At 43.7% G+C, this 24,101-nt stretch overlaps 1 protein-coding gene and 1 long non-coding RNA gene across 3 annotated transcripts; one reads left to right on the top strand and one right to left on the bottom strand.

Moving 5' to 3' along the window:
* Nucleotides 1-771: 771 nt before the first annotated feature.
* VEZF1 (vascular endothelial zinc finger 1) lies at nt 772-23,591 on the bottom strand. Of its 2 annotated transcripts, none has more exons than XM_069971496.1 (7): nt 23,030-23,591; nt 14,175-14,896; nt 9,326-9,389; nt 8,470-8,656; nt 4,081-4,131; nt 1,667-1,720; nt 772-1,548 (listed from the first exon to the last, which is right to left on the bottom strand). In XM_069971496.1, the coding sequence occupies exons 1-7, from the start codon at nt 23,060-23,062 to the stop codon at nt 1,121-1,123; spliced, it is 1,539 nt and encodes a 512-aa protein (XP_069827597.1). In that variant the 5' UTR covers nt 23,063-23,591; the 3' UTR covers nt 772-1,120. The 2 variants fall into 2 exon arrangements, with proteins under 2 accessions (XP_069827597.1, XP_069827598.1); XM_069971497.1 differs by lacking the exon at nt 23,030-23,591 and adding an exon at nt 22,433-22,572.
* LOC138793150 (uncharacterized) lies at nt 1,698-11,411 on the top strand. The gene is made up of 3 exons (XR_011363222.1): nt 1,698-1,770; nt 3,168-3,234; nt 11,358-11,411. It is a non-coding gene; the product is annotated as an uncharacterized lncRNA (long non-coding RNA).
* Nucleotides 23,592-24,101: the final 510 nt, after the last annotated feature.

The raw sequence follows: 24,101 nt of genomic DNA, 5'->3' as shown, positions 1-24,101 counted from the left end.
TCTTGATATAATCTTGGCTTGTTTTGTGGGACTCGCTACCTAGTTAGTGGTTAGAAAACAAACTGTATACAATTTATAAGAGGAGAACAGTTCCTTCTCAACTTTCTGACCCATCAGCCATCCAAATGGGCAAAGAATAACACATTCCATTTTTGTGCTTCTACACCCGTTAGACTTTTTTTTTTTAGTATTTTTTTCCGTTTGTTTCATTTCATGCTGGTAATGTGCTGTTCACTGCTATAATGGACACATTTTATCAGCGAGGCCTGGTAGCGATGCTTCTGAGGACATCCTGATGGAATCTGATGTAACCACCGGCTTCAGAAGCTTATCATACCACACACAAAGTCTTAGCAAGTTGTAGACCAACATAGTTGCCTCTCATTCGCCATTCTCTGCCGATATGAAACCCTTCCTTGGGGTTATACATTAAAATAATATTTACATTCCAAAAGCTGAGGATTCAGGAAGCAGAAAGGGACAAATTTCTTTTTTTCTTCTTCTTCATTTTCTAAATTTTTTTCGTCCATAATCCCATCCATTAATAAGCATTCGCTGAACACTAGGCCAGATTTTTATGTGCTTCCCAGCCCAGTGTGGGAATTTCCATCTTCCTATGGAATACTGTGTGTAAACTTGATTCATCATTGTAAAATGCAGATTCACATTAAGAAATTTTACTGTGCAATCTACAGTTTTCATTTACTTGGAATTTTAACAGTTAAGAAGTACCCTGGGTACATGAACAGACATCACAAGGGGGGGGGGGGGGGGGGGGAAGTGATTTTAAAAAGGAAAAAAAAAATGTATCCAAGTCACTAGTATACAAACGAAGAAAATGAAATACCTTGCTAGTGTTATTAAAATAATCATTAATATTCAGGTAAAATACTAATACCATATGTATAAAATCTGTCAGAAACAGTCTTCTAGCCTATATTCAGTCTTCAGTTTATCCCTTTCCTCTTAGTGAGTGTGGTCCAGGACAAACAGTTCTGAAATACTAAAACTGACCAATGAAATTGTATCTCCTTCTTTTAACAGAAACAAGTTGCTTGTAGAAAACCACAAAACAACCCCATAATACTGCTGTAAATTCATGTACAAATCCATTTCTCCTTTACCAAGGTGAAGAAGGTAAAGCCTGGGATAGGAATGGCATACTCTCCACTGGTCTCATTGCTATATTTAATGGAGCTGCTAGGGTCATCGGTGTTGGGAGATTCATAGGACTTGTTATAGTGACTGGGTGTGCTATATTAACTGGAGCAGTGACTGAAGTGGGCAAATTAACTGGTGAAGTCAAGGATAAAGGAGAAGTCATTGAGATTGGTGTAGTGATGGTCACTGGATGCCCCAAATTCATGGGTGAAGTGATGTTAACAGGACTTGAGACATTGACAGGACTTCTCATACTCATGGCTGCTGCCACAGTTACTGGGTTGGTCAGGGTTCCTGATGCCGCCATGGAGGATGTAATATTGAAGGGAGAAGTAAGTGTAACAGATGTCTGAGGAGCAGTAGACGTTTGGCACATGTTGCTTGTATCTGTAAAAAAATATAAATATGAATGGGTTATCTACAATAAAGGACTGAATAAACTTAAAAAACTAGATTACTACAGGGCCATTTATATGAATCAACTGGTATAAAGACATAAAATCACCTATTGAAAAGGTCCTATGATTCTGATCCACAGCACAAAAGAGCGAGTCTGAAGCTGAAATAAGAGGAAAAATCCCAGCATGAGGCGTTTATCCACACATTCAAGTAACATCTTTCATAAAATTATTTCAATTTGTAATACATTAGCACTCTTAGATGATTTCTACATTACATATATATATATAGATAGATAGATAGATAGAGAGTAAGAAGGCAATAAGACGGCATGTAAATAAAAAGCAGGTGGTGCACTACAGACATTACATACATATAGTAAGGATTTATAAACATCTGATGACTGTGACACTTTTGGCATTGACTGAGTAAAATCACAGGTTCGTCAAACTTTTGCTAAACTGTCATGGTCACAATGATGCAGCGCTATCCTCCCAGCCTGCTAAGAGCCATAACTTATTTTTTCACCTACTGAGATAGTTGGGGTCATTTTTGCGCCATGATTTTTTGGTTTTTATTGGTATCATATTGGGGTAAATGAAAAATTCTGACCACTTATTTTTCTAACGTAATTTTTTTTTACCACACTTCCCAACAGGACAGAGGTAAGGAGATCTCTTCCTTCCTATAAACTGCCGTGGGGTTATAAATGAAGAACCCATGCTTACCTGCCTACACACTCCTGCTTCAGTCTCCAGGTCCCTGCTCACTGACAGCCTGCTCAGCCAATCACTGGGTGCATCAGGACAGCTCAGTAGTTGGCTGAGTGCGCCGTCAGTGAGCAGGGACCCGGAGACTGAAGCAGGAGTGCAGGTTGGTAAGCACGGGCTGTTCATTTTTAAGCCCACACGGCATGTTGAATAGTTAAACATGGCCATTACTACATTCTTGAAGCCGAATGAAAATCCACTGCAAGAATGCAGGACCATAGACTATAATGGTATAAAGTATCTCAGCAGATTTGTTGTGAAACTAGCAGCATGAAATCTGCTGCAAGCTCGGTTAGGCTAGATTCACACGTTCCGACGTGGAAGGTCTATAACGGACTCTCCCCCGCCCAGGCAGCATCTCTAATTAGATGCTGAGAGTGGGGGAATTGTACAGATATGCGCTGCACTGTAATGAAACAGCCGCACGGTGCTGTCATTACAGTGCGGCGCATATCTGTACAGTTCCCCCACTCACAGCATCTAATTACAGATGCTGCCCGGGCGGGGGAGAGTCCATTACAGGCATTCCACGTCCGTGTTTCGTTCAGAACATGGAATGTGTGAATGTAGCCTAAGAGTGAACTCAAAGAGTAATAATCTATGTTTGAAGCTAAATGTCTGACATAAGCAGGACCTGAAAGGATCCACAGTATTACCGAAAAGATGTACAGAGTTCATACATTCTACTTATGTCTACATGCACATATCACCAGCGCTATATTAGTCACAGGTGTCCCAATCAGGTGTTTGGTTTTTGTATACCAGGTAATAAATATGACTGATAAAAAAAAGGGAATAGGATGATGTGTTATCATATCTTTTTTTTTTTTTTTACAGTAGCAGATCGGCACCGATGCAGGGTACCCAATCGCTGTCCATTAGAATGGAGCCACGTCACAGAGGGGTGAGGACATGGCCACATTGCCACTGATTTGCTACTGTAGAAAACAAACAAAAAATAAATAGAGAAGATGATGAACCTGATGGTACATTTGTTTTAGAGTGAATCTGTCACACTACCCCCCCCCCCCCGACACCTGATTGCCTACTGAGCTGGCAGCACTGCTGGATAGGTAAATATGTGATCCCACTACTGGTCCCTACGTCTATATGTATACAGAGGGTTACACCAGTTCTTATATCTTGTCTGTAATAACTAGAGATGAGCAAACCTCAAGCATGCTCGAGTCCATCCGAACCCGATCGTTCGGCATTTGATTAGCTGGGGCTGCTGAAGTTGGATTAGGCTCTAAGGTTGTCAGGAAAACATGGATACAGCCAATGACTATATTCACGTTTTCCACATAGCCTTAGGGCTTTATCCAACTTCAGCAGCCACCGCTAATCAAATGCCGAACGATCGGGTTAGGATGGACTCGAGCATGCTCCAGGTTCGCTCATCTCTAGTAATAACCCATATAATGTTACTTGTTGATTATGTAATGCTAACATATTCTGCAGCACTGTACAAGTTCCACTGATATTATTCCCTGCCCCACTGGAGCTCACATATATATTAACTAATATAATTATTATCAGCCTAAAAATAAAATGATGTCTAAATATTATCATGTCTGTACTAAGTACCCGCCAATGTTTCCTGCAGGACGTTCTCTATAAACTCACACTGCAAATTCAATAATAATCCATCAAACATAACATATATTATATAAGGGTAGTGTTTATAGTATGTAGATTATCTATAGTATAATACCACATTTTAGTATGTACAATGGAAACACATAAATACCTTCATATTTGATTCTACAATGAACTGGAGTCTGAAGTTCATGAAGTTGCCCTATGAAAAGGAGATAAATGATATGTTACATTCAGAGGAGGAAAAAAAAATAAAAATAAAATCAGTCAAAATATGGCTAAACATACTGTAATAACTCTCCATCAAAAGGCAAACATTCATTGGTATGAATGTAACGTCTAAGCATCTTTACAGCAACACTACAGCCTGTGCGTTCCCCAAGGAAAAGACAATTATGAGATGGGGATTCTGCCAAGGAGCAGAAGTACAGGTAAAAAAAAAAATTAAATTTTTTATATATATATATATATATATATATATATATATATATATATATATATATATATATATATATATATATATATATATATATCGTATTTTTCGCTTTATAAGACGCACTTTTTTTCCTCCCAAAGTGGGAGGAAAATCTAAGTGCGTCTTATAAAGCAAAGACGGCTCCCAAGCAGTGCAGAGCACCGCATGGAAGCCGTCCCGCCCGCCCCCTGTATTGCCGCTCACTATGCATATGCATAGTGAGCGGCTCTGAGCGATCCCCTCCGCCCGCCCAGCCTGCCCCTCCATCGCCGCTCAGCTGAGCTGATCAGAAGCCCGGGAAAGTGCAATGAGCAGCACTTTCCTGGGCTCCTGATCGGCTGTCAGCTGAGCGAGCGGGCGGAGGTGGTCCCGGAACTCACCTGTCCGGCGGCCCCAGCAGATCCTGTCTCCCGTCGGCCGTGCGCACTTCCGACATCCTCCGGGCACAGGCAGCGGGGTACAGAGACTGCCTGTGTCCTGGATGTGTTCTGCAGCCTCTATCATTCATGATAGAGGTTGCAGGACACTTCGGCACAGGCAGCGTCTCTGTACCCCACTGCCTGTGCCCGGAGGATGTCGGCCGCCGGACAGGTGAGTTACTGGTTTGTTGTTTTAGGGGGGGGAAATGGCTGCTATGGGGGGCACAGGGTACTAAGGGGGTCACTGGCTACTATGGGGGTCACTGGCTACTATGGGGGTCACTGGCTACTATGTGGGCACTATATGCTATCTCCAAACTGTGACAATGACCAAAATATTTTTTTTTCTATTTTTCTCCCTAATCAGGGGTGCGTCTTATCAAAAGGTGCGTCCTATAAAGCGAAAAATACGGTATATATATTATATATATTATATATATATATATATATATATATATATATATATATATATATATATATATATATATATATATATATATACACACACACACATACACACACTAATTATTATTATTATTATTATTATGTAGAGCATAAGTATGTAGAGCATAAGTATGTATACTATGGCCCAGATTCAAACTAAGACTTAAGCCACATTCACACACTATTTTAAGAATAAACAACAGCCGTTATTCTAGTTTGCAACAACGGACGCTGTTAATTAGCAGTGTAAAATCACACTAGTCAGCTGTAGTGTATACACTCTTTATATACTGCGGCTCATGTTGTGTGGCCGCACAGAAAACTGACATGTCAATTTTGTGCGTCCGCTATTCAGAGAACACCAGGCGCACAAAATAAGACTGTGCACACACTGTGAAGTGCGGCTCTCAGACATACTTTTTATTATTATTCATAAAGCGCCCTTAGTGCTATACAAGCAATGGGGGTAACAAACAGGAACAATACAAAATTAAAACACATTACATGAAGGGAAATGGCAGACTGGTACATGGGGGAAGAGGACCCTGGCCGCGAGGGCTTACAATCTATAACTTTAAGTTGTGCGCTATGGCTAATTGGCGTGCAGGCCCACCCGAATGTGCCTTCCTTTCAATTAAAGTAAAGTAATAAAATGACAGCCAGGTGAACATCACAGACAGCGGCCCTTCTGTGACACAACAATGTCACAGAATGGCCGCTGTTTTGCCAGGCGTGTTTTGCCAGTGTTAATTAAAAAAACTCCCCTAATAAAGGTTCAAATCACCAGCCTTTTTCCATGTTATATATAAAAATAAATAAATAAAAACAAAACAACATGTTTTGCATTGCCGCGTGTGTAATCGAATTCCTGATCTCGCACGGTAACAGCACAAGCACAAAAAAATCCCAAAGTGCAAAATTGCGCATTTTTGGTCACATCAAATCCAGAAAAATTGTATTAAAAAGCGATCAAAAAGTCGCATATGCGCTATCAAGGTACCGATAGAAAGAAAACATCATGGCGCAAAAAAATGACACCTAACACAGCCCCATAGACCAAAGGATAAAAGCGCTATAAGCATGGGAATGGAGTGATTATAAGGAACATATATTTGTTAAAGGGGTTGTCCGGCGATAAAAAATTATTCACAGAATAACACACATTACAAAGTTATACAACTTTGTAATGTATGTTATGTCTGTGAATGGCCCCCTTCCCCGTGTTTCCCCCCCCACCCACGCTAGACCCGGAAGTGTGGTGCATTATACTCACCGCATCTCGTGTCGTCCACGGTCTCCGATCCTCAGCAGTGACGTCTTCTTCGGGAGACCGATCATCAGCCGCTCAGCCGCGATTGGCTGAGCACAGTTATGCTCAGCCAATCGCGGCTGAGCTTCGGATGACGCTGCAGAGGGCGGCCGGCACTCGGGAAGATCCGCCGGCCACCCGAAGAAGACGTCACGTGACAGGTATGTATAGCGCACCACACTTCCGGGTACACGGGTGGGGGGTGGTGGGACACGGGGAAGGGGGCCATTCACAGATATAACATACATTACAAAGTTGTATAACTTTGTAATGTGTGTTATTCTGTGAATAATTTTTTATCGCCGGACAACCCCTTTAACAATGGTTTGAATTTTTTACAAGCCAACAGATAATATAAAAGTTATACATGTTACATATTGTTGTAATCGTAACGACTTGAGGAACATATATAACAAGTCAGTTTTACCCCAGGGCGAACGGCGTAAAAAAAATACCCTCCAAATAAAAGAAATGCCTTTTTTTTTCCTTCAATTTCACCACACATTGATTTTTTTCTGGTTTTGCAGTGTACTTTATGAAAAAATTCAGCCTGTCATTGGAAACTACAACTAGTGGCGCAAAAAATAAGGGCTCATGTGGGTTTGTAGGTGAAAAAAGTGCTATGGCCTTTTAAGCACAAGAAGGAAAAAACGAAAACACAAAAATTGAAATTGGCCCGGTCCTCTAAGGGTTAAGAATTTTTGGCACCATTTTTTCTAATTTTACATTTTTCTATTATAAAATAATCCTGAGATCTTGCAGTTCCCATACTCACCACTAGAGCTAAAACTAAGCTGAGACTTCCAAATCTGTCTGTGGTGACAAAAGGCAGGCTGCTGTAAAGTGATCTGTACAGCACTGCAGCAACATGTGACACCAGTAGATAGAGGAGACAAAAGCCGTTCCCTGTGGAATGACCTTGTGAAAGGTCACAGAGTGCGCTCAGTAATGTTTCACATGAAAGGGAATCCATCAGCCCGATTGATATGGTTCCTAGCAGCACAGTATGGATCTACTGTGCAGCTCGCTGAGCATACCAGCCATGAAGGGGAAAAAGATTTTTTACTACGCCATGCTGGAGAGGGGGTGGCAACTAGTCATCTGGGCAAGGAGCAGCCTGTGACTAGTCAAGGGCTCTCTGCCTTTCACAGGTGGCTCTCCACCCAGATGACTAGTTGCCACCCCTCTCTTGGCCTTGCGCTCCTAAATAAAACTACTTTTTTAACCCCTATCTTAAGCTACTGCTGGAAGTGCGGCTGGTATGCTTGGTGAGCTGCACAGTAGATCTATACTGTGCTGCTGGGAACCATATTAGCAGTTTGTCTATTATAGAGTTACAAGGTGCTATAATTATGTGGATCTTCAGTTTAATAACAGATCATTCCCCTTTGTAAAATAGTATAGTAGCCTAGGGCTACACTGCAACTTTAAAATCACAATGTTACACTGATGAAACTGCAATTATAGTGAATGTTGTTGACTTGTGACATCCAGCAGGGTGAAAAAAAATTTCTACCTTGTGCAGGAAATCCAGACAGATTTCCTGACCTATAGTGTTTTATTGGGCATGGACAACTTTTAGGATTTGTACTTCGTTCCGGAAAATAGGTCAGAAAATTATAGAATCTGTCCTACATTTGTCCAGAATTCCGTCAACTATGACCCCATAGACGTCTAAAGGAGCGTCCTGAATTGCGGATGCTACAATAATTGCCCCCCCCCTTATACTATGCTGGGGGGGGGGGGGGTTGCCTTATTACAGTCCTCCTAAGTGGTGACAGCCTTTCTAAACACTTGCACAGCATAACATGGTGACAGTCAATTAAAACTATTAGCAAAACAATTCTTAACTATTATAGCCATTATATAATGGTAAAAAAGTGAGATCTTTACCTTGAAGCTTTTTACCTTGCTTACAAGTATTACAGTTAATACTTTGACTTTGGCCGTGTGTCTTTAGGTGACTGGTGATGTAGGCTGGACTGAGCAGCTTGCCACATACATTGCATGAAACCTTCCCTTCATGGCGCACCATGTGTGTCCTCAGCCTGTCTTTTGTGGCAAAGGCAGCGGTACATGTCTGGAACAAGAGAAGATTATAAGCATTGTGGGGGGGGGAAGGGGAGTCATAAGTGGTACAGTTGGCAGGAAAAATAAAGCATTATAGGGACGTGGTCTGCTTCTTCTGATGCTGCCATATTCCCGAGTGCCCACTCTCCCCCACTGTCCTGTGATGTACCATGCAGACTGTAAGTAACCACTCACCACTATAGACTGAGCAGACAGTTCTAGGTTGGACGGCATTACAGGAGGGTGAGGACTGTGGTGGAGACCGCATAGTGGTGGGAGAAGCAGGTAAGGTAGATATAACAATTTTCTACTTTCCCTGCCCAGACTACCCCTTGAACTACAACCAATGTTTTCAGTATTTGAATGCTAAATCTAAGGTGTTACATTTGAGCCTCACAATCCAGTGTATTGATGGGGGTATCAAGGCTAGTAACACGGATAGTCAACCTCAAGATGGACCCTGTCGGTCTAGTACTGATGGCCTAAGTGATACCAGCATCGACGGCCCATCAATTTTAAAAGCTCTGATAACCCCTTTGAGTACTCGGTAATGAGACGTTGCTCACCTAATGGGTTTGTGTTTCGATTCCTCAGAATTTCCAGGAGTACGGTAAATACAACAATTCTACAAGCCTAAATTATATCAGGTTTAATAAAATTACACAAGATAATCTCTTACTTGGCATTTGAAGGGTCTTTCTGTAGAATGAACGTGCTTCACATGACAACTTAAATGGTCTGGTCTGTCAGAGAATAAAAAGATATACACATAAATATTATATAATACGCCTTAAAAAGATGGTGTTTTCCACCTCACCATAGACATAGTACGAGATGAACCCCATTTGAGAATTACATACAACTCTTAGTAAACTGAGCACAGGTGAAGTTCTGCTCCCGACTCTTGGCACCACTCACCACTCACTTCAAAAATGGCTCAGATAACTGTGCTACTTATGTGTCAGCTGGTAACCTCCTATAACCCTTTCTTTACCGAATACCCTTACCTAGCACCCACCCCCCACCCCAGAACACACACACACTTTGTTCTTTTCTTTTAATTTCCTCCTTTTCTTTTTCTTTTCTCTTTTTCATTCTCTTGATATACCTGTTGACCTGATAGGTCTATATGTTCCACAAAGTTTGCTACGTTAAAATTGATACTTTTATATTCTGTGTCTAATAAAACCAATTTACCATGAAAAAAGTCTACAATGTTTCTAAACCAGAGATTATAGGAGCCAAGGAAAAGAGTGTGCAGATAGTCAGGTTTGTAAAAACTGCCTCCCCAACAACTAAGGGGCGCCTCACAGTTTCAGAAGCACTGCCCTAGAGTGAAATAGGTGGGTCAGCTGAATGGAAATTATATAAGCCTCCTCGCCACTGCTCCTTCCTTTTAAACCCACTTTTGCACTTGCTGTACTTCATGACTCCCTAATGTAAGACGCCATGAAAACTGGCTAAGATACCCTGGGCTATCCAGAATCCCTGGGAGGAAATGTGGATGATGTAAGACAGCAGTACAGGGCAAGAAGCAGCAAATTTACCTTGAGGTAGGAGTAGTAATGTCACATGGCCCAGAAAGAGGTAGGAGTAGTAATGCCACATGAGGCAGAAAGAGGCAGGAGTAGTAATGTTAGTGACATGACTAGAAATAAGCGAACCTGGTTTGGGTTCGTACCAGCACAGTGTACCAAGAACTATGTATTCCCCATCATCTTGTATTATGTCTATGTCTATATTATGTCTATGTCTGTCACAGTGGAAAAGTATTTTCAGACTTTAAGCAAAATCTTTCACAACAGCAAATCACTTTCATATATAGGGTGGTCAGTACATGGCATCAGATCCAAAACACCAAAAGAGCTAAAAATCCATTCACAATCATTAGTAACACCAAAGATGAGTTATCAGACAACAGAACACAGCAGCATCATATTAAAGTGTGTGTACGGGTCAGATAAATATAGATTATTAGCCATCAGTCTTCAGGGTACAGTGACCTGTGTGTTTAAGAACAGAGGACAGACTTAGAAACCGTGAAAGGCCTCCTCCCTCTGAAAATAAATTGTAAAGATAGAATCCTGTGTGTGTGCCAGTAAGGGGGCATTCACACGTTCCACTATTATGGTCCCTGCACAGACATTGTGCTAAAGACCAGAATGCAGAACTCCCGGAATCATCAATTATGATGCCGGGAGCAGATAGTAAAAAAGAAAAATGTGCAAGAAAAAAAATTCTTAGATTAACTTGATTTAAAAACTCTTTTGTCATTTTCTGACAGTTTGTGAATCATTTCCCATTTTCACATTCCAAAAACCAACTTGTTTTTCCCAGCTGCAGTGCAGGCACGGCTCCTGTGCTGTAATTTTATGGCATGAAGAGAGTACCACCTGACCCCGACACAAAATTACTAAAATGTTGTGTGGCAAAAAGTTTTCTGAACACATTTGTTCTCCTGTACATAAATGTGACATTCAACTGTTTTACCTTCTTTTCTTTGTAACACCGCTGCTTTAAATGACATTCTAGGCATGACTGCAATAGTGCTGCACCTCATAACATGCAGTGACTGTTCTCCTGTGTATTAGACTACAAGGGAGAGTGACTAAGAATGAAATGTTCGGATGTCTCCTGAGTATGCACTGCTGAATGCTAAAATTCCAAGGATGCCGAAAATCACTCAACAATTTGCTTCTTGTTTTTACCAGCTAAAACTTCTATCGCTACTCTGTGGAAAAAGACGACATATGGACCTGGTTAACTCTAAACTGAATTGGATAATGCTGTAGTATTGTCTCCATCTATCTTACATGACAGAGAAGGTGGCTTGGTTGAGCGCAGCATCGCTGGGTTTCCTTCTTGTAGAGGGGCAAGTGCCGAAGCTGAGAGGTGCTCAATCTCTGGAACAAAGTTTTTAAGTATACATCTTGGCCTAAATGTTTGGCCCTTTCATACTTAGCCTATGTTGGGCATATTAAACTTAAAGGGGTTGTGTCATTTACAAAACTAGATATAAATGCATTATGTGAAATCAAACACATTTCAAAAGCACAAGGTCTTCTAAAAGTGCCCTGATATAGACTACTGATCCCCCATGTCCCTGCTTTGTTTTGATAACCTATTGCCCTTGGTTTACGACCCACTAAGATGGGCCAGGCAAAATGGATGATTTTGGCCTAAAAGTAAAATGTCTTTTTTCCCCCCATAAAGCGGCACTGACACAAAACATGTCAGACAGGGACTGAGTGTTCAGACTGCAACTAATCAGGAGAACAAGCCGTAAAAAGTCTGAGCAAGCCTATGGGGCACTTCTTTTCTCAACAACACAGAAAAGGGGGGAGGACTGCACAGTAGTGCAGTCGTCGCCCAGCTCATTCCTCTGATTAGTCTGAACACTCAGACCCTGACTGATACAAAAGTCTGTCTCTCTGACCTTAGCCAAGTTCACCCTAACGTGATGGGATGATACACACAATTTTATCACATGGTTTGCAAGCAAGAGAGACGAGGAAATTTACGGTAATAACAAAGCAAATAGCTTTATCTCAGAAATCTGCTCATTAGCCGGCTGCCTTCTAACTCCATGCCACTCCTCCCCGGGTGCTGAGAAAAGCTAGATCCAGCCCTGGGAAACTGGATACAGCTTTTCCCTGCACCCAGGGAGGAACGGCATGGAGTTAAAAGGCAGCCAGCCAACTTCAGAGAAAGCAATTTGCTTCTAAAAATTACTTTATTTTTCTTCTATAGCAGTTTTGCAATTGTAAATGAAAAAAACCAAACTCATTATATTTTGGGACACTGGACCACTGGCATATCTTTATGGAGCGTGTTTAGTATCTCAATGTTGCCAATATTCTTACATTTATTTTATCGAAGGTCTCTCCAGCAACTTTGGACGCAGGCACCTTATACTGATCACTAGTATAATGTTTTAATAATAGTATAACAAAGCACTAGTGTCTGTCAGTATCAGCCAGACAGACTACCTATTAGGCTCTACCTATTAGGCTTTAGATACAGACCTGAGGGCCGATCTTGTCTAGCCACGACTACCCTGTTTACCAGGGCGCCAATGCCAGACAAGCGAGCCCCCTGCCCACTGTTGACACTTTAGATGCCATGGTGGCTATTGACCCTGTTGTCTAAAGGGAACATCCGGTGTTAGGACATTTTTTACTTATTGCTTTCCTGGTGGAAAAAAAACTAAATGTTATACTTACCTATCAGAGTTCCCCAGATGTCCTGTTGTGGCATCTCCAGTGTTTCCCGATAACTGCAGCTGCCGCCACTTCCTAGGGGACGTGCTCAGCCAATCATTGAACACAAAGCTGTCCCATCTCAGTCAGTGATTGGCAGTTTTAATCAGTGATGGAGCGATGGGCTGTCACTCCCGAGATATGGCAGTCTCAGATGTAGCTGCGGCCGCAGTCAGCAAGGGACACCAGAGGAATGCGGAGAGGTCACTGACTGGCTGAGCGGACTTAAAACGTTGCGTCTCGAGCCCGCGTCAGAGACCAGGAAGCAGTAGGGCAGCGGGGACAAGAGCGCTGCAATACGGGACCCGCCGCTGGAACTGGAGAGGTGAGTGGACGTCGTTGTCCCCAGCCACCTCCTACCCGGCCAGATCAGAAAAAAGCACCCCCCCACCCCCCCGCCGGAGTACCCCTTTGAAGCGACTCTGTACCCACGATCTGACCCCCCCAAACCACTTGTACCTTCGGATAGCTGCTTTTACTCCAAGATCTGTCCTAGGGTCCGTTCGGCAGGAGTTGCAAAACCCCCTTAAACTTGCAGTCCTGTGTCAAAGTGGCATGGCCTAGAGTACCCATGCCCTAGGATTGCGACACCCCTCAGTCCCTCCTCCCCACCCTCTTCATCATTAGGAATGACCTGTGTGAACACTGCATATGTGCTGGATCATTAAGGCACCTGTGCAGTGTTCGGACAGGTGAGGAATAGGAAAAATCCTGCCCGGGGCCACTACTAATGAGGAGGAAGACGCGGGTCGCAAACCTAGGGCACACACTCTAGGCCACGCCAATTTTACACAGGGCTGAAAGTTCAAAAGTAGTTTTTTAGGAAAATAACTGCAACATCTGCCGAATGGACCCCAGATCTTAGATTAAAAGCAGCTGACAGTACAAGTAGTTTGGGGGGGCAGATTGTGGGTGCCCGCTCGATTCTATCTTTTGTGCAGCTAATAAAATGGGCTGCAGATCTCTCTGTGTAAAGAGGATAAGTACAGTCAATAATAATGAATTTAAATGGCCACAACAAACAATACAGCCATTGTTTGTTTGGCCCAGCCACTCAATTGATCATGGCTCGTAAAGGCACTGCAACTGAGCGCCGATCTGCACAATATAGTGTATTGCACACCCAGACACAGTATAGTGAAGGAGATGCTGGGGGCTTATCTGCTGGGACACATTTAGAGAATGGAATATAATAATTTTCACCATACAAGATAGCAATATATAATTAAGTAAAATAACTTTCATAATAACCAAGAACGTGAGACATACCTTGAGAAACCTTTCCCACAAACACTACATGTATAGGGCTTTGTAATCCCTCCTTCATGTGATCTGACATGATAGGTCATTCTGTCCTTCCTCTTGAATCGCTGGTTGCAGACTGGACACTCAAAAGGTTTCTCATCTGAATGGGACAACTTGTGTCTATTTAAGTGATACACATCCCTGAAGGCCTTTCCGCACATTTCACATGCATGGTTCTTCTTTACAGGTTTGCTCGGCTTCTTTACCGGCTGAGTGACAGCCATAGTCGGGATGCTTGTGCTGGAGCTAGGAATCGTTGTTGAAGAGGATGTTGTAACAGTCGACAGTATGCCTGCGATGGTCGAAACCAAGGATGTTCTGCTATTGTCTCCTGCAATAGTAGATATAAGCGGTACGACCGGAGCAGTCTGTGTTTTCTTTGGCCGTGACACCAGCTTAATTCCTGTATGGCAGGATTCATGGCGTCTTAAATGGTAACTGTCCCTAAAGGCTTTGCTGCAATAAGTACAAACAAAGGAAGTCTTGGGTTTTTCTTTTTTTACTACAACCGTATCTTTTATAGGGTCTGATGAAGGCTGAGGCTGAGGTTTCTGCGTTATTGGAATAGGTAGCATAGGCTTTTGATCAACTGGTTCAACTGGAGCTCCTAAAAGCGGCAGCAAGCTATTTTGAGCGGCCTGCTGTTGGTGGTGATGATGGTGGTGGTGATGTGACGCTTCATGAGCCTGATTGAGCAAAATAAAAAGGAAACACTGTAAAAACAAATTATACTAACTAGAAAATATAGAGCAAGTTTAGCATGGAGCAAAACACAACGTAACCATTTAAGGACCAAACTAATTTTTGCTTTTGCACTTTTGTTTTTCCCTCCTTCTGTTTAAAAGACCATAGCACTTGCATTTTTTCACCTACAGGCCCACATGAGCCCTTATTTTTTGCGACACAAATTGTACTGCAACTAGACTTAACGTTTCCATAAAATATATGTTGCAAAACAAATTTGCACCATGAAACTGAGAAAAAGAAAAAACACAATTTTTTTTATTTTTTTTATTTCTAGGGGTTCTGAGTTTACGCCATTCGCCCTGTGGTGAAACTGACATGTTATCTACGTTCCTCATGTCAGTACAATTACAATGATAGGCAATGTATATAACTTTCATTTTGACAGCTTTTAAAAAAAATGTAAAACCTTTTTTTTTTAAAAAACTAAATATTAAAATTGTTCTATAATGCTGCGTTTACACGTAACGATTAACGTGCGAATTTACGCGATAACGTTCAAATTTGAACGATAATCGTACGTGTAAACGCAGCGAACGATCAAACGACGAACGAGAAATTGTTCATTTTGATCTTTCAACATGTTATCAACTAGTCGTTCGCCAAAAATTCGCCGATCGTTCCGTGTAAACAGTCGTCGCGCGATAGTCCGGCCGCCCGGCCCCCTGCTCTTCTTCAGCACTGATTGGCTGAAGAGGAGCCATTTGAAATTCCCGGCTCCCCTCTTCAGCCAATCAGTGCACTGCAGAGCGGAGCCGGGGATGTCGAAGACCTGCTACGCGGAGCCGGTAACGTATGCTCCCGGCCGGACTGGCGATCGGAGCGGCGGCTGGGTGGTGAATGGCTATCGGAGCTGCGGTGATTGGAGCGGCGGGGGTGGGTGGCGATCAGAGCGGCGGCGGGGGTGGTGATCGGGGCCGGGCTGTGGATGAGCGGGAGATCGGGCTGCGAGCGGAGGGCCGGGCACGCGATCGCAAAACGATTTTCCTGTACGATATATATCGTTCCGTCTAAACGCTGATCGTTATGAAAAAAAAAAACGTTACTCCGACATAGTTAATCATACGATCGGGCCAATTATCGTTTCGTGTAAAAGCACCATTACCCATCCTTATTAAGCATTTATTTTTTGGTATATGGGGCTGTGTGAGTAATTTTTTACCTAGCTACTATATACACTCACCGGCCACTTTATTAGGTACACCTGTCCAACTGCATGTTACCACTTAATTTCTAATCAGCCAATCACATGGCGGCAACAGTGCATTTAGGCATGTAGACATGGTCAAGACAATCTCCTGCAGTTCAAACAGAGCATCAGTATGGAGAAGAAAGGCAATTTGAGTGCCTTTGAACATGGCATGGTTGTTGGTGCCAGAAGGGCTGGTCTGAGTATTTCAGAAACTGCTGATCTACTGGGATTTTCACGCACAACCATCTCTAGGGTTTACAGAGAATGGTCCGAAAAAGAAAAAACATCCAGTGAGCGGCAGTTCTATGGGCGGAAATGCCTTGTTGATGCCAGAGGTCAGAGGAGAATGGGCAGACAGGTTCAAGCTGATAGAAAGACAACAGTGACTCAAATAGCCAACCGTTACAACCAAGGTAGGCAGAAGAGCATCTCTGAACGCACAGTACCTCGAACTTTGAGACAGATGGGCTACAGCAGCAGAAGACCACACCGGAAACTGAGGCTACAATTTGCACAAGCTCATCGAAATTGGACAGAAGAAGATTGGAAAAACGTTGCCTGGTCTGATGAGTCTCGATTTCTGCTGCGACATTCGGATGGTAGGGTCAGAATTTGGCGTCAACAACTTGAAAGCATGGATCCATCCTGCCTTGTATCAACGGTTCAGGCTGGTGGTGGTGGTGTCATGGTTTGGGGAATATTTTCTTGGCACTCTTTGGGACCCTTGGTACCAATTGAGCATCGTTGCAACGCCACAGCCTACCTGAGTATTGTTGCTGACCATGTCCATCCCTTTATGACCACAATGTACCCAACATCTGATGGCTACTTTCAGCAGGATAATGCGCCATGTCATAAAGCTAGAATCATCTCAGACTGGTTTCTTGAACATGACAATGAGTTCACTGTACTCAAATGGCCTCCACAGTCACCAGATCTCAATCCAATAGAGCATCTTTGGGATGTGGTGGAACGGGAGATTCGCATCATGGATGTGCAGCCGACAAATCTGCGGCAACTGTGATGCCATCATGTCAATATGGAACAAAATCTCTGAGGAATGCTTCCAGCACCTTGTATCTATGCCACGAAGAATTGAGGCAGTTCTGAAGGCAAAAGGGAGTCCAACCCGTTATTAGCATGGTGTACCTAATAAAGTGGCCGGTGAGTGTAAATGTCATTTTTGATCACTTTTTATAACAATTTTTCTGGATTTGACGTGAATAAAATTCAGCAATTTTGCGCTTAGGCATTTTAATAGATCAGACGATTCCTCACGTAGCGATACCAAATATATTTATTTTTTATAAGTTAGCAAAAGGGGATGATTTAAATTTTTACACAGTATTTGAAGTCGACCTTGGGGACTTTTAGTACAACTGCTCTGATCTCTCATACAGAACAATGCAGTATATATATACTGCATTGATCCATGAGATCAGTGTTCCACAGGTTTGTGGATGTTTACGGTAGGCCCTTACCTCCTATTTTCAGAACCGGTCTGTTTTTGAGAAATAAAATTTACCCCAAAAAATATGTACATTTGTTCAGCTCAGGGGTGTTCCTTGGCCCCCTAGTGCACCGTTCGGCCCACGTCTACTTATGCATATTCAAGCAGGAATATCCATAAGTAGGTGTAAGCATCTGAGGCGGCAGGTGAGCGGGAACAAGAATCAGAAGACCGATAATCGGCTACGGGGAACCTGCTGATAGTTTTCCTTTAACATGTACAGTTTGAGTAAGTGGCCTCCAGTCAGCATCCCCACAATGCAATCACAGGGTACTGATCAGTTAGGATAAGTCCGGTGAAAATTTTTATTAAAGTACTGTAATGCCCCCCAAAAGTTATACAAATCACCAATATACACGTATTACAGGAAATGCACAAAGTGTTTTTTCCCCTGCACTTTCTACTGCATCAAGGCTTCAATTCCTGGATAAAATGGTGATGTCACGACCCAACTCCCAGAGCTGTGCGGGCTGTAGCTGCTGGTGAGGAAGATGGCAGGGGGACACTGAGGGACACAGAGCACTGGAGGGACACTGAGCATCCCTCTGTCATCATCCTCTCCAGCAGCCACAGCCCGCACAGCTCTAAGAGTCAGGTCGTGACATCACCATTTTATCCAGGAAGTGAAGTCTTGATGCAGTAGTAAGTGCAGGGAAAAAAATTTTCGCCGGACCTCTCCTTTAAGATGGCAGCCAGAGAGCCAGTTGCTTTCATGTTGACTAAGACTCTACTAGTAGAGCGCCGATTTTATAGATCAATACAGTGAAATAGCATTCATCTTAATAAGCAATAAAAGTTTATAAACGTTTTCTTGGAGGTCTAAATTCTAAAAAAAAAATAATAATAATAATAATTTACATATTTTGTATCGTCATGTGTAGAAATGTCTGAACTAATCATGTTACTGATTTTGCGTATGTCCCCCAAAAAGCATATTTGTTTAATTTGTTAAGTTAAAAATTAAAGTTAAAAGTTAAAAAAAAAGTTAAAAAAGTGTGAAAAAGATACCGGTTTACACTGCCCATAGCGACCACAGCTCAGCTTTCACCTTTGGTAAAATGAATGGTGAGCTGTGATTGGTTGCTGTGGACACCAACTGCCACCCCGATTCTTTGCTGCGGGGTTGCTGATCAGAGGCCTGACAGGTCCAGCACCTGTCAGGTTACAATGTGCATGCTGCAATCCCGCCTCCTTCACTGAGTGGCTGAGCGGACCTGAGACGTCACGTCTCGGGCCCGCGTCAGACACCCGGAAGCAGCCGGGAACCGGGCACCGGAGCGACACGATGCAGGACCTACCGCTGGAACCGGGGAGGTGAGTAGACGTCTTCTCTTTCAGCCACCTCCTCCCCGGCCATATGAAAAAATAGCCCCCACACTGGACAACCCCTTTAAAGACAGGTGTCAGCTGTAAATAATGTGGGCTCAGCTCCTGAGCCTGCTCTATTTGCAACAACTGCTGGGCCACCTTAAAAACATGTATTGGTGGTTTTAAATAGATTAAAGAAAACCAATCATGTGGGAGGTTCACAGTGGCAAAGTAGTCACTACTGGTGTGAAAATTCCTCTGTTATCACACCTCTCTGGGCGTCTCACTGTTGGAGCTGGAAGCATTACAGAGAGGCGCTATTACACAAGATCTTCCTGCCAGTAGTGAATATTTTGCTGCTGAGGACCGCCCACATGTGGTTGTCCATATATGTTTGCAAACAAACGGCCCTATTACACCATATGTATAGCTGCAGGGGATATTTGGTGGTGATTGGTTCCATTTAAGTTGCTAATATCACAGAAATCGCACCAAGGATAAAAGAACTTCTCTTCATCCTCAGCGCTCCATGCCGTATAGGGACATATCAGCAGGTTACATTCTTCTAGCCTGCTCAGTTTCCCTCTAAAGTTCAGGGGGTGGGATGGTTGCACTTGAAAAATCATGTTTTTGCCAATAAATAGCTATAGGCAATGCAATTTTAAATAATAACTGTCACACACAGTAAGAGTGCCTTTACACAGAGATTTATCTGACAGGTTTTTTTAACCCCTTCAGGACCAGGCAAATTTTTGCTTTTGCACTTTTGTTTTTTCCTCCTCGTGTTTAAAAGGCTATAGCACTTCCTTTTTTTTCAACTAAGGACCTACATGAGCCCTTACTTTTTTCTGCACCACTAATTGTACTTTGCAATGGCAAACTTAATTTTTCCATAAAATATGCTGTCAAACCGGTAAAAATTTTTAAATAAAACTTTTTTTTTTTAAATTTGGGGGCTTTGCTTTTACACCGTTCACCCTATGGTAAAACTGATGTTATCTACGTTCCTCAAGTCAGTACGATTACAACGGTATATAACTTGTATAACTTATTTATTTGATGGCTTTTAAAAAGTATTTTCAAAAAAATCTAAATGTTCCTTGAAATTGCTCTATTCCAATCCTTATAATGCTTTTATCCTTTGGTCTATGGGGCTGTGCGAGGCGTCATTTTTTTTTTGCACCATAGTCTGTACTTTCTATCGGTACCCTGATTGCATATCTGCAACTTTTTCATCACTTTTTATTACGATTTTTCTGGATTTGATGTGACAGAAAAAAAAAAGTAGAAATTTTACACTTTGGCAGGTTTTTGCACTTACCGTGCAAGATCAGGAATGGGATAATTTAATAGTTTGGTAGATAACATAAGCAGCTGCATCTAAATAGCTGATTAGCGTGCACAGCGATCAGACCGTGCCCGCAGATAGCAGCCGTGATCACGGCAGTTCAAAGCAGGGTCGTTGCGCAGCCCCCCTCTGAAATCACCCTACCTGAATTCAGGATGTACAGTTACATTCTGGGTCGTGAAGGGGTTAAGTCAAAGCCAGGAACAGACAATAAACAGATAAATCTTTGTGTAATGGTACCCTAAGGCTGCGCTCACTGTGTTTTTGCAGTTAGTTTAACATTTTTAACTTTTATTGAGAGGAAAATAAAGGGGGATGCAAAAAAAACAGATGCAATTGCGTGTAATGTTTCGATCTGTTTTTCTATTTACTTCCATTATTTAAAAAAAAAACGGATGCTTTTTTTTTTTAGCGTACACAAAAACGTGACTGACCATGTTTTTGTGTACCTTAAAACCATTAAACCATTTAAAAAGAGATGTTAGACTACATAAAACGCAGTGTGAACCCAGCCTTACTTTGGCACGTTGTGTCAAAAGTTACTGGTCACTGCGGTACGTGGGCAGCAAATTGCTCCACACCCTGGCCAACAGAACATCCAACTCTGTCAATTCATAGACTATAATGAAGAAAACTAATTGTATTGTAAGGGCCCTATTCCACCGGACGATTATCGTTTGCATAATCGTTAACAACGATCTCAAACGACTGCTATTGCGAAAGACCTAAAAACGTTCACTCATTTCCATGCAACGATAATCGTTACTTATGATCGTAGTTGCGATCGTTTTTTCTTCGCTGTTGCGAATGACCAAACGATGTCTTATTCAATGCGAACGTTTTGCGAATGAACAACGATGAAAATAGGTCAAGGTCTTATAAAGCGATCAATGATTTCTCATTCGGTCGTTAATCGTTAACTGCATTTCAACCGAACGATTATCGTTTAGATTCGAACGATTTAACGATAATCGTCTGGTGGAATAGGGCCCTAAGACTAAAAAACGGGGAGGGGTGTGCACATCTCCTGGCTGTACCTCAGGAGCGCAGCGCTACCTGGTGCCAGCAGTAAGGCTAGGTTCACACTGTTTTTCCTATACGTTTAATCGAAAACGCAGATGCAATTGTGTGCCATCCATTTGGATCTGGTTGTCCATTGACTTTAAAAAAAAAAAAAAAAAAAAAAAGGGGATCGAAAACAGAGGCAGGTTTTTTTTTTTTTTAAAATGTACACAAAAATTCCCAATTTTACCGGGGCTCGGAGCCTCCAGAGTCCATTCTGCATCACAAAACTGATGGACAGTTTAAGAATGGACACAAATTACTAAGCTAAAAAAAAGTTTACTAAATTAAAAAATTCCATCCCATATTAAAAGTTTACATCACCCCCTTTTCCCATTTTATAAATAAAAAAAAACATCCGCTATCCCTGCGTGCGGAATCGGTTGAACTATTAGATCCCCGATTTCGCACAGTAAATGGTGTAAGCACAAAAAACCACCCAAGTGCAAGATTTTTGTTATTTTTGGTCACAAAAAAACATTCTGAAAATTTTAAATAAGTTTTCAAAAAGTTGCATATATGCAAGCAAGATACCAATAAGAACTACAGATCATGGTGCAAAAAAATAAAATAAAAGTATAACCCTCCAGCAGCCACAGCAACCAATGGTCACCCCCCTTCTCGAACAAATCCCAGCTCGGGCTGTGATAACGTGAAGGCTCGGGCTGTGTTAATGTGAAAGTGCTGCAGCAGGGCACAGCAGCTTCCATTCCACACACACTAGCATCAATCTGGGCTGGAGGTTTTTTGCCCCTGTGGATCCAGTTATTCTGCAGAAAAATCCATTTGATCACTAAGATCCCCCCAAATAAATCTCCACAATCCACTAGAGAACCGCGCTTCCCCTCCCCCCGTGGCCATTCCCGTTCCCCAGGACACAGTTCACACTGGCTGCGCCATCCCAGGCCGTTACATTCTCCTCAGAGCCGCCTCCTCCCCCCGGGATAATAAAACTGCCCGAAGCCAGGCAGAAATCACCGCATCCCGCCATAATCCGCACGGGGGGAGGGGCGGCAGGAATGACACAGCGCGATACACGGTAATAAACTTCTCCTCACACTCCGGGAGAATTGGCGCCATCACAGTAACGTCAGCGCCGGAGCCCCCGGTATACGGCCAGGGAGGTGACATAACGGGAGCCCGAGGCTTCCATTGTCCGCCGCGTCCCGTTATTCCCCAGGCCGCAGCACGGCGAGGGGAGAAGCAGGCTGTGTGCGCGGCGGCCGGGAGAGGAGCAGGCTGTGTGCGCGGCGGCGGGAGAGGAGCAGGCTGTGTGCGCGGCGGCCGGGAGAGGAGCAGGCTGTGTGCGCGGCGGCCGGGAGAGGAGCAGGCTGTGTGCGCGGCGGCCGGGAGAGGAGCAGGCTGTGTGCGCGGCGGCCGGGAGAGGAGCAGGCTGTGTGCGCGGCGGCGGCGGCCGGGAGAGGAGCAGGCTGTGTGCGCGGCGGCGGCGGCCGGGAGAGGAGGAGGATGTGAGGAGAGGAGGAGGAGGTGATGGGGAAGGAGGGGGGATGTTTGCTCCCGGGTGTCCCCGCTTCCCGGGGAGGGGAGAGGAGGGAGGCGGCTGCTCTGCTGCTTCCAGGGAGGGGGAGGTCACCGCTGCCCTTGTAGCTCAGCCCGGGCACAGCCGGAACCCTCACGACGCGCTCATCCCTTACCTGGAACAAGAAAGCCGTCCAGTTGGCCTCCATGGCGATCCCGGGGAGGAAGGGAGAGGAGGCGGGAGGAGTGAAGCGCTGCCGGACAACTAGGGGGAGGAAAAAAAAAAAAAAAGGAAGAAGGGAAAAAAAAAGTAAAAAAAAACCAGCGCAAGATCCTACATGAAACCTACAACAAAGCAGCTAAAAACATGGCAGCGCCGCACGACTTCCGGTAACCTCTGGGAGAGACCATTCACAAGGAGGAGGGGGAATGGGGAGCAGGATAGTGCGGTTTCTGCACCCTTGGTCATTGGTGAAGGGGGGGCTGTGGGTGGAAACGGAATGGTCTCATCCCCCCCTCCCGCCTCCCACAATGTTGTGTACGAGACAAGTGGCAGGCGAGAAGTCGCAGAGTAAATAAACCTCCCTCATGGGCCGTGTGTGTATTGTGCGGCGGGCTGAGGGGAGACGCCGGTCCGATCACCGCCCGCACAGCTGCTCGCCGTCTCTCCCGCGTTATTATTAGGCTGCTGCCATTTTCTGGACGCCTATTGTCCTAATGTGTTCCCCGCCTCCTCCTCCTCCTCCCACCCGACATGTCGTGCCCTGCGGGCAGATCCGCTCACCCCGAGCCGGCTGCAGCTTATGGTAATGGGCGGAAGAGAAAGTGAGAAGGAGGCGACATAAAGACTCTGATTGTGAGGGAGAAAGCGGATTGTTTCCGCCTCACCCGAGCTGCGGCAGCGTCTTCTCTCCAATCATCAGAATAGTGTTCTGTAGAAATCGCACTAATGTGAGGTGACCCATAGAGATCCCACAAGTGTGAGGTGACCCCATAGAGATGTCACTAGTATGAGGTCATCCCATAGAGATTCCACAAGTGTGAGGTGACCCCATAGAGATGTCACTAGTATGAGGTCATCCCATAGAGATTCCACAAGTGTGAGGTGACCCCATAGAGATGTCACTAGTATGAGGTGAACCCATAGAGACCCCCATAGTATAAGGTGTCCCCCATAGAGATCCCACTAGTGTGAGGTGACCCCATAGGGGACTGCGGACAGAATATGAAACCTATGTTATCCTATGG

Source organism: Dendropsophus ebraccatus, chromosome 5, assembly GCF_027789765.1.
Source record: "Dendropsophus ebraccatus isolate aDenEbr1 chromosome 5, aDenEbr1.pat, whole genome shotgun sequence".
Classification (NCBI taxonomy): Eukaryota; Metazoa; Chordata; class Amphibia; order Anura; family Hylidae; genus Dendropsophus; species Dendropsophus ebraccatus.
This window is presented reverse-complemented; position numbering and strand designations above follow the sequence as displayed.